The sequence below is a fragment of the Pseudorasbora parva genome, chromosome 14, assembly GCF_024679245.1.
Source record: "Pseudorasbora parva isolate DD20220531a chromosome 14, ASM2467924v1, whole genome shotgun sequence".
NCBI classification, from domain to species: Eukaryota; Metazoa; Chordata; class Actinopteri; order Cypriniformes; family Gobionidae; genus Pseudorasbora; species Pseudorasbora parva.
The window spans coordinates 45,516,793-45,532,754 of record NC_090185.1 but is presented as its reverse complement, the minus strand read 5'-3'; the positions used below and the strand labels follow the sequence as shown (position 1 = coordinate 45,532,754).

At 40.2% G+C, this 15,962-nt stretch overlaps 2 protein-coding genes across 2 annotated transcripts; one reads left to right on the top strand and one right to left on the bottom strand.

The window, feature by feature from the left end:
• The first annotated feature begins 14 nt into the window (after positions 1 to 14).
• LOC137039652 (uncharacterized) lies at positions 15 to 4,815 on the top strand. The gene is made up of 9 exons (XM_067414943.1): positions 15 to 90; positions 269 to 349; positions 466 to 552; positions 949 to 1,032; positions 1,335 to 1,391; positions 2,498 to 2,667; positions 2,933 to 2,997; positions 3,283 to 3,377; positions 4,323 to 4,815. Exons 2-9 carry the CDS (start codon positions 277 to 279, stop codon positions 4,439 to 4,441), a joined length of 750 nt encoding a protein of 249 aa, XP_067271044.1. The 5' UTR covers positions 15 to 90; positions 269 to 276; the 3' UTR covers positions 4,442 to 4,815.
• A 160-nt stretch (positions 4,816 to 4,975) lies between these two features.
• LOC137039803 (uncharacterized) lies at positions 4,976 to 15,322 on the bottom strand. Its single transcript, XM_067415077.1, has 8 exons — positions 15,183 to 15,322; positions 14,155 to 14,231; positions 7,705 to 7,868; positions 7,207 to 7,414; positions 6,978 to 7,094; positions 6,733 to 6,869; positions 6,383 to 6,578; positions 4,976 to 5,086 (listed from the first exon to the last, which is right to left on the bottom strand). The coding sequence occupies exons 2-8, from the start codon at positions 14,155 to 14,157 to the stop codon at positions 4,976 to 4,978; spliced, it is 936 nt and encodes a 311-aa protein (XP_067271178.1). The 5' UTR covers positions 14,158 to 14,231; positions 15,183 to 15,322.
• Positions 15,323 to 15,962: the final 640 nt, after the last annotated feature.

Genomic DNA, 15,962 nt, shown 5'->3' with positions numbered 1-15,962 from the left:
ATAACAATGCAGGTTTGCAGGCGTTTCCGAAGCATCCGCAACTCACAAAAAACCAAACCCCTGCAATCGCTGTCCAAACCACTTCTGAAGGTAAATCGAGAGGGCTATGTAGACCAGTGTTCAACAGATAGAATATTATTGCTTATCGTTGTGTAAATAATCACATTTTATAAACAAGTTCTCTGTATAAAGGTTAAATACAAACCAAGTAATTTTATATCACATCAGTTTAGAAGTTTCCTGTTTGATTGTTGTTGTTTTTTTCCAGAATTACCCATGGTTCAGAATGACCAGTTTTTAAAAGGGCTGCCAGATTTCTTCTTAGGAAACTCTGAAAGTGGAATTTCAGGTATTGTTGTGTGTGTAAAAATCATGCATGGTTCTGGTGGGATAAGCTGTGGAAGTGAGCTAAGCAACATCACATGTTAATCTGAAAATCACCATTATGATGTGCATTGTTTATAGATGTTGAAAATAACCCCACACCAATAAGGAAGCGCTCCAGTATCAAAGCACATGGAAGCGGTAGAAGGCACTCCAATTCTAGACATGGTAAGATAAGCAACTTGTTATATAGATTGTTGGGTTAGAGTTGAGTTTATTTCAAACACTCATGATGACACGCCCTTACATGCACTAGTAGGATCGACTTGGAACGTGGCTATTGGCTCATTGACTTTTACATCTTTTTACACATTTTTTTTAATTTAGATTAATATTTAAACATACAATTATTATAATGTGACAGGGTTGTTGGTGAGTTTATATGTTCTCAGATTGTATATATGGCTTTTTTAATAATATAGGATTTTCAAACTACAAGTTGTGTTGACCGATTATAGCCCAATAACAAAAATCAATGCACTCAAACGCAAACAAACTTTATTCTAAGTTTATAATTTAAACATTTTCTGTTTTCCTGTAACACATTTAATGCTGATGTTACAGTGCATTCCACCCCAGTAAGGGAGCGCTCCAGATCTTCCAGCAGAGCACATGGAAGCGGTAGAAGGCACTCCACTTCTAGACATGGTAAGATAAGCAACTTGTTATATAGATTGTTGGGTTAGAGTTGAGTTTATTTCAAACACTCATGATGACACGCCCTTACATGCACTAGTAGGATCGACTTGGAACGTGGCTATTGGCTTAACATTTTTTCACAAGTAATTATTCCACGAGTTAAGGCACCATTTGGGGTCACAACAGTACATAAAATACATATTGTGTACATACAATATTGTTTAGTTTTTGAAAATACAATATGATGTGCATGTGCAACTATTTTTTTCTCTTTCTCTTGGTATGAACTGAGTTTTAAATGTGTATTTCAGAAACACCAAGGGCTCCAACTGGCAACAGCATGGATGTATTTCCAATGCCCATGGCCAGTAAGTGATTACTTTGTCTTGTATATTTGTAGATGGGCATAAAGCCTGCTGTTTTTGTATTTATCTGCACATGTTGAGGCAGCTGAATATAAAGGTACAAGCAACAATCAAAAATCACACAACTTCTTACAAGGCAGTGTTTCTCAGTTCTGGTTTTGGGGATCACCTATCAAAATGTTTAAGATGTCACACTAATTGACCTTTCAACAGATAATTGACTGACAACTCAAATATACAATCAAATCGGTGCACAGAAAATTCTATGGCAAGCTGTTTGGACTTTTAATCATGCTCAGAATATGCATTTTTGATCATTTATTTTTTGCTAGTTAAAATGCATATTTTATGGAATTTCAAGTAATTTTTTGAATTCTAGATGTGAACATCACTTGCATTCTTGCAGATCAATTCTTGATTTCTGAAATAGCTTAAAGTTACTTCCAGAAATACCAAACATAATTTGCAGACAATTGGAAATTGATTTTAGATACCTAGTCTCAAAAATGAAATTTAAACTATTAAAATCACATTTTTTCTTGATATCTGTAACTGAATTATTGTGTGTAAAAAGTATCACATGTTGAAAATACATGTTTACTTGTGAAAATTCTCTTTTTGCATATGCATAATAATTGTTTTAAATATTCAAAGGACGAAGGTTCCAATAGCCTACTTGTTCACTGTGAAGAAGCTGAAATTGATCAATATATAACATTAATATACATTAAATACCGTACATTTGTAAACGTGAACAATTACTATTATAATATAAATAAAGTAATATTTTAGTAAGTAATTCCACAAGGTTACTTTTAGCTTGAAGGTGGATTACATTACATATCTAAAATATTGTTAAACAATAAACAAGAGTCAGATGATTTTTCTATTGTGAATATATCACATTTTGGCCTGCTGTCACTATTGGATTATGTCTATCAATAATTACAGTTTTCACTATTTGAAATTAAATTTCCCAATGTTTGATACCAAGAATCCCAATTTTTACAAGTCAAATTCCATTACTGATAACAACATTAATAATTTTATCAATTGAAAATGTAAGTAACGATAAATAATATTCTTGTCATATGCTTTTAACATTTTAGAATTCCAGGCATGTGGGCTAAAAAAGCTAGTGGAAATTGCACAGGAAGTCAGACGAATTGGAACTGCAGAACCTATTTCTTCGTCTTTCCATATTAAAAGGATGGGGACTACAGAGGAGCTCCACACTTTGGAGGACAAGCTTCACAATAGTGAAGAGAGAGATATTTTGGTAACATTTCATTATTTACCAGTTTGCTTATTCTTTTCTTTAAAAAAATTGCTTAGAAAATGTTACACTAAGCACTTAGGTATGTAATTTATTTAATCAGTCCTGGATTTTTTTTTAAATGTTTTATTATTGCAGCCTAGAATTACTGCTTTTGTTGCAGATTTATCCTAAGCAATAAAAGTAAGTTCAATGGATTAGGTTGCAAGGACTAAATTGTTTTTTATTGTATGTTTTATAAGTATGATATTTACTTTTCCCCCCTTAGATAACCCAGTTAAGTAAAATAGGAGGCAAAAATATCAGGGACTGCTCAACCAAGATTTTGGACAGGTATGCCTTGCTGAAAATCTCACATTCAAATCACAGGCAGAAATTTCTTTGATCATAAAATCTTTGATTTCTGATAATAAAATAAATGTAGCCTTCCCTCATCACTTCTCACATCTTCTATTGCCACTGTTTTTGGAGGGCTATGTAGAGGAGATGACTGGTAATATAAAATAATGTATGGGAGCCAATGTATCCCTCTCTTTAGCACTGCTTCTTTGTGCATACACATTTTCTTTTAAATCTCAATCTTTTTCTCCTTTCACTTTCTTCCCCTCTCTCTTTCAGGCTGATGACCAACAGTCTCATGGCACAGCTCAACATGAAGGGCCACGGCTCAAAAACAGCTTTTCAGTGTACAGCACTGTACTCCACCATGATAGGTATATTCTGATATTACTTTGATTGTGTTTTATGATATTCTATTTATTAAACAGAGGTTTACTGAATGTATTGTGGCTCTGTCTGTAAATAAATTAAATTAGAATTATAAAATATAAAACTATAATAATGAATTAATAATTATAAAATCAATAAAAAATGAATAAATTTAATCAATTAAAAATATATATCAATTAAAAATATATCTAATTTTAAATGGACACAAAATTAAATCTATCTATGCTAATGTTGTAAGCCTCAGATGTTCTTCAGTCACTTTTAGCTGAAAAGGTAACATTTTAACATTTTACAATCAAAAAATATAGCTTCATCAAAATGGTACAAAACTTGGTGACTTATGGCACTTAGTATGTGGTGGAAATAAATAAATAAATAAACACAGCAACGAAGGAGTGACACTAAAAATCAAGAGTGCAAAAAGACCCCCATCCACACTTTGCATCTCAGAAATAAATTATATTTTAAAGTAGGCTATATTAGAAAAAGAGAAACATTATTTTATATTGTAATACTATTTCACAAGAGTTACAGGTTTTTCCGTTAATTTTTGATTTAATGAGACTTCTCTAAAAAACAAACAACAACAAAAAAAATCATACTGATCAGAAACTTTTAAACGGCAGTAGGCCTGTGAATTATTATCACTAACAAGTCAAATATAGGCTTATACATATTATAAGCCTTATATAATGCATATCTTTACATATATCTTCTCTATAGCGAAATAACTATTATTGATACACTTTCATGAGATCAAGACAAAGAACATACTTGCGGTCGCAGCCTGTCTTCCCTTATTGTAACAAATTAAAATACACATGTATAATCAGCATGCACACATGCAAAATGCGAACGACCCGTACCGTTACGTCTCCAATAAATAGCCTATCTGAACTTAGTGCAATTGTTTTTCTTTGTCATTACAGATGCAATCAAGAAGTGGAACGGCAAGGCAACTGATCACGACATTTACAAAGCCGTGGGAGACCACCTTAAGCATGCCCCTGGACGATCTGGCGGCGGGGGATATACTGCAAACGATTAATCACTTATTTTTTCTCCCCATGTAATGTAGTATGTAATGTAGCCCATAGCCTATTTGGCGTATAAATAAATATGTTTATTGTTACCTAATTTCTTCAGTTGTCCTACTTTTGAGAGTATATAGGCTATAATAGTAGCTATAACGAAATGATTAGGCTACATAATAATGAATTTATTCTTGAAATTAGGCTAAGCCTCAAAAAGACCTCATTGTAGCCAAATTAAGGCTTTTTATAGACGTCTTTTCAACAACCTGAAAAAGACGTCTTTTCACCTTTCACTTTTCAACCAAATTTAGACTTAAAATGGACGTCTTTGTATAGACGTCTTTTCAACGACCTGAAAAAGACGTCTTTTCACCTTTCACTTTCAACCTAATTTTAACGTTGTTTAGACGTCTGCCAAAGTCGTCTTTTCAACGTCTTTTCAACGTGTTTTTGCTGGGTGGGACGATGCGCGCGCGAGCCTTTCAAAGACACGCACAGATGCGCGCGCGAGCCTTTCAAAGACACGCACAGATGCGCGCGCGAGCCTTTCAAAGTACTCCTTTGGCAGTGAGCGCGTAAAGACGGGATAGGCGGGATCTAGTTGACGGGTTTTTTTCTCCTAGCGTTAAATTCGCTGTTGCACGCGCATCGTCCGCGCGCTGACAAAAGAGAAACTGCAAAGTTTTAAAATCTATTGTGTCTCTTGAATAAACACCTCTTGTTAAAAGTATCGGGGTCCAGCCTGGCCACCTCTTGATATGAATGAATTAATGATTGAAACTTGTTTCATGTGTGTGGGAGACACACACACACACACAGACACAGGACTTTTTTTGTACAAGTTGAGTTGTAAATTAACTTACAGTTTGTCCTGCAAAAGTGCCCAAGTCTAAACTGCGCATAAATGCAAACACACAGTTGTGTATGCATATCATACACATACAGATGAACACACACACACACACACACACACACACTCTCGACACCAGGGGCCTATTGCACAATACTAGGATAAGGGATGAAGCTGGGATATTTTGGTGATCCTGGCTCAATTTATCCACTAATACACAGTTATCTTTCATTATCGTTATCGTTCTTGGTATGAGTTTGCCTTCAGGGTATGTTTACATGACAGCTGTGTACTAAATTTGGCATAAAAATGACAAGATCATCAAGATATCCCGGCTTAATCCCATATCCTAGTTCTGTGCAATAGGCCCCTGGTTTTGTTAATATTTTGGATCACATGTTTTTGTTGCCGAATTGATTTCGGACAGTTTTTGTATAACTAAAAAAAAATGTGTGTCTATATGCTTGACTTTTATTGATCACTGAAATAGCATTGATTGGAATAACGTTGGTTCAATATGAAATTAAATAAATAAAAAGTAGCTTAGATGTAGTGAAGTACTTTTGTCAAGTTGCTGTAGCTTAGCTTGCTACATTTCCCAGGGGGGGGGGGGGGTAGCTTCAGTGTAGTGAAGCTGAATTTAATGTAGAGTAACTTAGCTCACTACATTTTCCAAGTAGCTTGCCCAACACTGGTAAAAAATAAATAAAACAATGAATAATAAGTTCTGTTGTCATATAAATCATATTATCTGTTTTTCTGTTTGTTTTTTACCGTGGTATCGATTTAGTATCGGTATCGAGGTATTTTAGTCTGGTATCGTATTGAAGTCATCATTTAGGTATCGTGACAACACTACTTAATACATACCCAGAAGGCCTGGAGCCTTTTCAAAATCATCTATAACACACACACTCAATTTCTCCATATTGAAAAAAAAACCTATATATATATATATAGTATACATTTTTAACACAATATGGAGAAAAATACACACACACGCACACACTTTTTTCTCTGAAGGGACAGTTTTCTTGAACTTTATTTTATGATTATTTTTAATTAATTGACAAAAGCAGGTATGCTAGTTTGAGATTAAACTTACTGTGAGCTCTCTATAGCTTGACTTAATGTGTCGGCCCAGATGTCTAAAGGTAATGCCACACTCGGGACGCTGGAGGTCTCTTAACTTCACCCACCATGTAGTGGGTGAAGCCTTCAGCTCCTCTGTGAAGATGGCAGCCACATCTGTCTCCACGGTCCTGCGGATCTGCTGGCTCTTGATGTTGGGCAGTTTGTAGCTGCAATGGGGCAGAAATATCAGATGAAACTCCCAAACCTGAATTATGTCATTTTCTAGAGGCTGATCCGTTTAATAAATGCACAAATCTGTTATTAGTTGAATGCTAATCCAACAGATACTTTTTGGTCTTATGGGCAGCTGTTAATACTTACTGTTGGTGCAGACGAGAGAGGTCATTGGTTGCACTCCTAATCTCCGTGCCCGACGGCAAAACAAACAATCTGTTAGTATTGTCTACATCTGGCCGGATGGAGTCAGGGTGGATCCATGTGCAGTATGTGTCCAGCATCTGCAGAGACAAAAAATAAATAAATACATCTGTTAATATCTGTTGGTTCATTGCTGGTGTCATTGCATATCATGGTAGGGCAATTTAGCCTGTACAAAGTGTCCTTACTGCTGCCTCCTCTATTGTGAGGGCAAACACGGCGATCTGCATTGTCACAGTATTGTGTTCGCTTACTGCCACGCACACCTTTCCCCCAGAATGTTTTCTGTTGTCCCACTCTTCTGTCTTAAAAAAACATACACAGAGTGAATAACTGACATAAACGTCCTTGTCGCAGACTACCTAATATAATCTGTTTAAGCTGATGTCCCCTGAAAACTGAGGTCTTAACACTTACTGTTATTGCCTCCACCGCTCCTGGTCTCTGGAAGTGACTGAGGATCAGGATTGCTTCACAGTAGTAGCAGAACATGGTCTTTCCCTCTGAAGCCACGTGGTCACCTTCCAGCAGCCTCCCATAAACGGACAGCATGTCTTTCTTTGCCTTCCGGAGGACGGCCTGGCACTCCTGAAGGCTTTTCTTACCCTCTTGGAACCGTTCATACCTAGAATGACATACAACACAACAATGCGGCGGAGAATTACACACGTCTCTGTCACATTACCCCAGATGTACAGCCAGCACATAAGTACTATCAACATGGAGGAAGTCATTAAAGAAAAACAAATGGAAAGCAGATTAGCAACTGACCTTGTTTCACAGATGACCTTGCTGTTGGACTTTGCCACTGGCTTTCGGATGGAAGTGAGGAGGTCAAGGTAGGCTTGGCACTTCCTGTAGAAGTCAGGATCTGCTGCAGCCAAGTTCAGGTGGGTCTTCAAAAACTGAACAAACCGGATCATGTTCTTGATGTAGTTCAGAATGGTGGCTGGGCCCATGTCAGCGCGCCGGAGTTGGGTGAGGTAGTCTTTGGTCTCAGTGGACTTTAGCAGGAAGTCCAAGCTGACTTCATCCCCACTTGGCTGGATGTACCTCAGCATCCTGGAGACGTCGTCTACCTGTGATGAAAGAAAAAGAGAAATGTGAGATGATGCAGTGAGAAGAAAAGCCACACACCAGCCAGCCACACACAGACACCCCTAATAAAGCTGTGTTGTATCCCTTCCTTTATGGAACGTAATAGCTGCTCTACACGTGTGTGAAAACATTTCCCGGTTACAAAGAGCAATACGGAACAGACTTAAATAAAACTTGCATCATCTTAACCCTGACACTTGTGCTGTACTGCGCTTGATCTCTGAAAAAATATAGACAGAAGAAAATTGGCTCAAAGCAACCTTACAGTTTGTTCACAGTTTCTGCACTGATGTGTGTGAGGTTTAGAACTGACTTTTGCCATGTTCAGTCGCTTGGATCGGTGGAGCTGCCTTCGTATGGAATTACTTCTGTGCCAATAATAATGAAAGTACATTTTCAAGACTAACAGACTGTTGATCTTTGCCCCCCTTCCCGTCACTCCTCACAGTCATTTCATAATTAACATTTCCTTTTACAGTCTCTAGGTATAAACTGGCAGCTTGCAGCAGTCAGAAAATGTGTGGGGCCGTTGGTGTAGCTGCCAAAAACCTGCCAGCGCACCAACAGGAGGCCATCAACCGCTACTGGGCACCTAGTGCTGGTGTGGTCCAGATGCAGGAAGTGGTTGAGGCAGCCATAAAGGCCATCAACCGCTACTGGGCACCTAGTGCTGGTGTGCTCCAGATACAGGAAGTGGTTGAGGCAGCCATAAAGGCCATCAACCGCTATTGGGCACCTAGTGCTGGTGTGCTCCAGATGCAGGAAGTGGTTGAGGCAGCCATAAAGGCCATCAACCGCTACTGGGCACCTAGTGCTGGTGTGGTCCAGATGCAGGAAGTGGTTGAGGCAGCCACAAAGGCCATCAACCTCTACTGGGCACCTAGTGCTGGTGTGGTCCAGATGCAGGAAGTGGTTGAGGCAGCCATAAAGGCCATCAACCTCTACTGGGCACCTAGTGCTGGTGTGGTCCAGATGCAGGAAGTGGTTGAGGCAGCCATAAAGGCCATCAACCACTACTGGGCACCTAGTGCTGGTGTGGTCCAGATGCAGGAAGTGGTTGAGGCAGCCATAAAGGCCATCAACCGCTACTGGGCACCTAGTGCTGGTGTGCTCCAGATACAGGAAGTGGTTGAGGCAGCCATAAAGGCCATCAACCGCTACTGGGCACCTAGTGCTGGTGTGGTCCAGATGCAGGAAGTGGTTGAGGCAACCATAACAGCCCTCAACCGCTACTGGGCACCTAGTGCTGGTGTGGTCCAGATGCAGGATGTGGTTGAGGCAGCCATAAAGGCCATCAACCGCTACTGGGCACCTAGTGCTGGTGTGGTCCAGATGCAGGAAGTGGTTGAGGCAGCCATAAAGGCCATCAACCGCTACTGGGCACCTAGTGCTGGTGTGGTCCAGATGCAGGAAGTGGTTGAGGCAGCCATAAAGGCCATCAACCGCTACTGGGCACCTAGTGCTGGTGTGCTCCAGATGCAGGAAGTGGTTGAGGCAGCCATAAAGGCCATCAACCGCTACTGGGCACCTAGTGCTGGTGTGCTCCAGATGCAGGAAGTGGTTGAGGCAGCCATAAAGGCCATCAACCGCTACTGGGCACCTAATGCTGGTGTGGTCCAGATGCAGGAAGTGATTGAGGCAGCCATAAAGGCCATCAACCGCTACTGGGCACCTAGTGCTGGTGTGGTCCAGATGCAGGAAGTGGTTGAGGCAACCATAAAGGCCATCAACCGCTACTGGGCACCTAGTGCTGGTGTGGTACAGATGCAGGATGTGGTTGAGGCAGCCATAAAGGCCATATACCGCTACTGGGCACCTAGTGCTGGTGTGGTCCAGATGCAGGAAGTGGTTGAGGCAGCCATAAAGGCCATCAACCGCTACTGGGCACCTAGTGCTGGTGTGGTCCAGATGCAGGAAGTGGTTGAGGCAGCCATAAAGGCCATCAACTTCTACTGGGCACCTAGTGCTGGTGTGGTCCAGATGCAGGATGTGGTTGAGGCAGCCATAAAGGCCATCAACCGCTACTGGGCACCTAGTGCTGGTGTGGTCCAGATGCAGGAAGTGGTTGAGGCAGCCATAAAGGCCATCAACCGCTACTGGGCACCTAGTGCTGGTGTGGTCCAGATGCAGGAAGTGGTTGAGGCAGCCATAAAGGCCATCAACCGCTACTGGGCACCTAGTGCTGGTGTGCTCCAGATGCAGGAAGTGGTTGAGGCAGCCATAAAGGCCATCAACTTCTACTGGGCACCTAGTGCTGGTGTGCTCCAGATGCAGGAAGTGGTTGAGGCAGCCGTAAAGGCCATCAACATCATGAATATCCTTCATCATGGTCCTCCGTTCTGCCGCGGTGATTACCTTTCCGTGGTAATCACAGACAATGTCATCTTTGAACATTCGCATCTAACCACTCCTGTTATATAGAAAACATAAAATTGAGTAACTGAATAAACTTTGCCTCTAGACAGACATTTCAGTAGAAGTAAAAAAAAAATAAAAAAATTCTGGCCTTAAAAAGACAACTAAAATATTCTTACCAAAACCTGATACACCAAAATCATTAATAGCAAGACTCATCCACGTCTGCTCCGTCACACAACGAGCTCTGTAAGGGTGTGTCTTTAAAATGCATTATGTGGCTGCTTTCCAACATTTGTTATTTCCTCTGGTTTGAAGCCATTTGTCTTCTACCCCTCCTGGGCAATCAGCCTTGCCACTTTTGTGGCTGAAGGCTTGTGTACAGAGAAGAATGCTGTAAGACAGAATGACAACTGTTCTCATGCGAGTCATTTGTCCCCGTGAATTAATGCCGAGTTAATGGGTGCCAGTGCTGTATTTATGGATTTTGATACTTACAGAGAAGATGTTCTGTTCTACTGGCATGCTGGGAGAGGTGCCACTTGTCATGAAAACCCACTATCAACACACTGCTTCTTTGATGGTGGTGTGCCCTCCGGAGAAACTGGAAATATTTCCAAAAACGTTGAAAAGTCTTGCAGTTGGCTCGTGCTAGTTTCAGGAGAAATGGGTGTCCCTCCATCTGAAGAAGTCCTGCATAATTGAGGGATATAAAGTTTATTAAAATATTCAATAAATATTCAGTTTATACCTGCAGACTGTAAAAGGAAATGTTAATTATGAAATGACTGAGGAGTGAAGGGATGGGGGGCAAAGATCAACAGTCTGTTGATGGTCCATGTAGCTCTCAATAGTTCCAAACAAATCTGCGCTGTCAACCAGTTTGAATGGTTTTAAGTGGGACAGACAGCAGCAGATATATTTGCAGCCATTATTGGTAAATATTGATGCATAATGTACATGTATTATTACGTTGCTATTTATATTAAATACATATATTTAAAAAAAATTGGGGGGAGGGGGGGGGGTGGAAACACAGCATTATTCAGTTTTTTTGTGTTTAATTTTGGAGGGAAAAGGCGGGGCTGCTCCCATAACACAACGTTAGAATACATTTATATTTTACAGCAATTACTATATTTGCCGCAATTTCCGGTAATTGACGATAACGTTCATTGATTATAAAGTTGACACCTAAAATACATATAGATAGACTATCTACATTTTTTTTTTTTCTGGGGAAAAACGGAAACAGCATTAATGTTATTTTTAATTTTGGAGGAAAGAGGGCTGCTCCTAGAGCACATTTACAGCAACGACTATTTGCAAATTTTCGGTAAATATTAACGCATAATGTACATTGGTTATTACATTGACTACTATTCTATTCTATTCTATCTGGGGAGTGATGGAGAAATGGCATTAACGTTAACAGTGTGTTCTGTTATGAGATGGTTAAATGACCTATGTTCCTAATAGCCTACGATCCATAACATTAACGCTGATAACGGGATTACTTTCAGTACGGCCGATGTACTGTGTTATACGTATATACATTTATGTGCGTCTAATTCAAATATAAATATATTATATAGACGTGCGTATATGTATGTACACACTGTTTGTAAAACTGAATATATGTATGTATGTGTGTGTATATATATATATATATATATATATATATATATATACACATATATACATACATACATACACATATACACACACACACACACACACATACATACAAATGCCAATAAAGCCCTTTGAATTTAATTAGTTTTTTGTGTTTAATTTGAGGGAAGGAGGACTGCACCCATAATGTATAACATTTACAGTATGTACAGTAGGCCCATGTTTTTCCTCTGCTACTATGGTCATAATTACTAAAATCCTTATATGTTAAGATACAGTCACATAAAAATGCACAAGTAAATATCAACAAATGCCAGAAGCTGCTCAATTTAAGTCAATTCAACAAAACATTTAATTATATATTAACACTTATTAAAGGGGTACTTCAGCGCTGGGAAGATGAATCTGTATTTAAACTGGGTCATCAATGCAGTAGAAATGTGAAATTATTTTTGAATTTTGTGCCTTCTAGACTGAGAAAAGACAGAAAATGTATTTTTGTCTCATGGGGATGAAAGACTACAATTCCCAGAATGCTTCACTGCCCTGTGAGGCCATTCCCAACGCAACCAACTTCATTACTGTGACTGAGTTAGAGAAGACACTACAATTAAAAACTGAACGTGTGTGTTCAATATAATGAGTCGCAGCGCGAGGATCACAGCACTGAGCACTAACTGCACGAGTGATGAGAGCTGAGGTAATCGCGATCACACTCGCGGCATACATTCACAACGCGAGTTCAGTCTGCCGCATTTTCAGTTCATGCCTTTGCAAGCTTAACTTTCATAGAAATGAATTTGAGAAGTTAAAAGACTTACATTGCTCACCATAGCTCCGTTTAAATGGTCCTGTATCTGCCAGCTGAGCTCTCCCTGCAAGCTGAGTGTAATCTCCCATCCCCCAATGCCGGATTCAAAACATGCGGAAATGGCTCCCTCTGCTGGCTGTAGTCTTTAGCCTTTGGCCAAACATTCCTCCTATGATGCAAAAATCGTCAATTTGCATCATAGGAGGAATTTTTCCAGATATAAAATGCATAAATCTCTCGTCTCAGGGAGATATGAGGGGGGAAAGCACAATAATTTGAATATACTCCAGGGTTTCTACTGATACAAAGCCATATGCTAATCGCTGAAGTAACCCTTTAAGAATCAGTCAAATGCTTATCCACACAATGATAATAAAAGCATTCAAACTCCACACAATATGTAATATTATAATTGAATATTTGGGTTGAGAGCATTTCACTGCCAAAAGCAGACCGTGTCATAGGCCCCAGAGGAGACCGTGTCATAGGCCCCAGAGGAGACCGCGTCATAGGCCCCAGAGGAGACCGTGTCATAGGCCCCAGAGGAGACCGCGTCATAGGCCCCAGAAGAGACCGCGTCATAGGCCCCAGAGGAGACCGTGTCATAGGCCCCAGAGGAGACCGTGTCATAGGCCCCAGAGGAGACCGCGTCATAGGCCCCAGAGGAGACCGTGTCATAGGCTCCAGAAGCAGACCGTGTCATAGGCCCCAGAGGAGACCGGGTCTTTAGCTAAATCAAGCCTGTTGCTGCTGGAGAGAACTGGGAGTGGTAAAGAAAGAGTAAACACTGTTAAAGGATTTGTTCACTTCAAAATGAAAATGTCCTGATTGGAGGTGTGGGCAACTATTAGCCTGACAAGCCAGACCCACAACAAGATGTTTGGTCTGGAAACTCACCATAGACAGGGCTCAATCCGAGGGGCGGGATAAACAGTTGTCTTTCAAACTCCCTCTGCACGGGATAGGATAGCGCTACACCAACCAGAGCAACGAAGGTGAAACAGAGCTCGCTGACAGATTAAACAGTCGCCGTATCCGGTCGGCTAAACTCCGAAACACATCTTCCCTTTTTAAGAATGACTTCAGTGCCGTTCTTTGTTCTTTTCTCAGAGAAAAGTCTTCCAGAGTCGCGGCCAAAGCTGATTCAAAAGACCGCCGTTCGCCAGTTTCTGTGTTTATTAGAAGCACGCAAACGCAACTCGGCCGTCGTCATTATGGCCCCACCTGCCGACTCTATAAACGATGTGATTGGCCCATCCAGATTGTGAGGAATACAGCTCAGAAGGGTATTGAGAGTGCCTAGACGACACTTGCGGGCAGATTAAATTGGCAGCCGCTAGGGTGCGTCTAGATTTCTAGGCTAGGCAACTACAGGATTGCAAGTGCAATGAGATAGGAAGGAATAATTAGCACACCTTCCCTGAAAACTGATCATAACATTAACTTTTATAGATTGATTTTCTTACCATGGTTGGCTGTGCAGTATTTGGATGCACCAATCGGTCCGAGAAAGGGATCCGGATGTATGGCTTCCCAAAAGATACTGACAGGAGAAAGAAATGGTAAGCTCAAGTCAGCAGAAGCAACCTTACCATCATGAAAGATTACAACAACAGAAAACTATGTGCAGTAAGTTACATTTATAATGGACATTTCACTTGTGGATCAAGGTTCAACATGTTTTACTGTCATATGTACAAGATTGGAATGAAACTGTGATTTACAATTATGGGCTATTATCAGTGTGGAAAATAACCTCATAAGTAACTCTGCAGGCACATTTTGAGGGACAGCAATCAAGAACAAAAAAAGGCCAACTGATATTGAGAACTGATGCCGTTCCAACCATATTTGTGCAGCGCCCTGAGCCCAAGAAGAGAAAAGGTCCGGCAATTAGAAGAACCTCCAGTACATGTCCATGCAGTGGCCAGTGACCACACATATTGTCCTAAAATGAACTTTGGGATGAATGATGTGGTCAGAATTTAAATATAAGTGTTTTCAATGACTAGCCTCAGAGCCATAGAAAACAGTTGCGACACGATTTGATCTCACCACCAAAATTCATTCAAAAGAAGAGAAATGACTAATGAGCCAAAAAGTGTTCATCTTCCACCATCTACTTGCTATAGTGGTCATCTCTTTTATCATTTTAACGTCCTAATGTAATTTTATAATACTCGAACCATACACAACAGGTGAATATTAACAAATGATGCTAGTTTACGCAATTTATCCCAAGAAAGAATGTAATAGTTTGGAACTATTGTTTGCTCCGTGACATGCTTTACTTCTGCATTCCTTAGTTCCTATGGGAATGTCGTAACTGTTTTTCAACAGCTCTGACTAGCCTATACACACTGTATGTGACACTAACAATGCCATGTCACCATTTCAGACATGGAGGGAGAAAGTAAGGAAAGTGAGAGTAAGGAAAGTGAGGAAAGAGAGGACACGGAAGGTGAAGACTGTGAGGAAATTGAGAGGGACATACCAGGAGCCAATGAGCCAGAAGCCAGTGTGCAGGAATCAAGTGAACAGGGAGCCAGTGTGAAATACCTGAGAGAAGAGTTGGAAAGACAAAGATTTCAGACAAGGGCAGAGGGCAGAAGGAGCTCTTATCACGGCACAAACAACAAGGGAAAATGGTGCGAGGACTCATGTGCAAAAGAAGTGATAATTTATTATAAAAATAAACATAAATACAAAACAAAACCCACAAGGGGGCAAAAATACATAATCAAAACATAAACTCAAAACCATACCAGAACAGAATCACGGGGAGGACGGGAGACGCATACATTCTTCTATCGCTCCTCAAATTTAAGTTGTTTTGAAGGCACTTTCGGTATGTACATGATGCTACATAATTATTTCTATGCATATTTACTTTAAATTGTTATATAATATGTCAAATGTGGATTTCTTCTTTATTTTGTGAATTGTAAGACCAATTTCTGATATAGTTGATGCTAACTATGTGATGTAAAGAGCCTTCATTGTGTTATATGAACATGTAGACGCTGTACATTTACAGTAGAATTCTGTATTTTGTATTTCTACAGTTTTACGTTATTCCTTGGGCAACAGTAAAGCTTGAAAATCAATCCCTGTGTCTGTTGTCTTTGGGAGGCGTTATCTGACTGCATACTCAAGCAAGCCGTTTGAGATAAAGGGCAGAACAATCCGATCAAAGCAATCAGTATGAAGAATAAGGGAGGCATGAGATGGGGAAATGCTAGTCAAAAAGGCCATAAAACTGGATTTTGCCACA

What these genes read in the sequence shown, in the direction of transcription:
- LOC137039803 (XM_067415077.1), bottom strand. An exon ending in TACATCAAGAACATGATCCG is followed by an intron (nt 7,415 to 7,704) that starts GTTTGTTCAGTT and finishes ATGTCATTCTAG; the next exon opens with GTATGAACGGTTCCAAGAGG. An exon ending in TCACAATAGAGGAGGCAGCA is followed by an intron (nt 6,870 to 6,977) that starts GTAAGGACACTT and finishes TTGTCTCTGCAG; the next exon opens with ATGCTGGACACATACTGCAC.
- LOC137039652 (XM_067414943.1), top strand. Translation starts at nt 277, where the DNA reads ATGGTTCAGAATGACCAGTTTTTAAAAGGGCTGCCAGATTTCTTCTTA. An exon ending in CTCTGAAAGTGGAATTTCAG is followed by an intron (nt 350 to 465) that starts GTATTGTTGTGT and finishes CATTGTTTATAG; the next exon opens with ATGTTGAAAATAACCCCACA. An exon ending in GTGAAGAGAGAGATATTTTG is followed by an intron (nt 2,668 to 2,932) that starts GTAACATTTCAT and finishes TTCCCCCCTTAG; the next exon opens with ATAACCCAGTTAAGTAAAAT.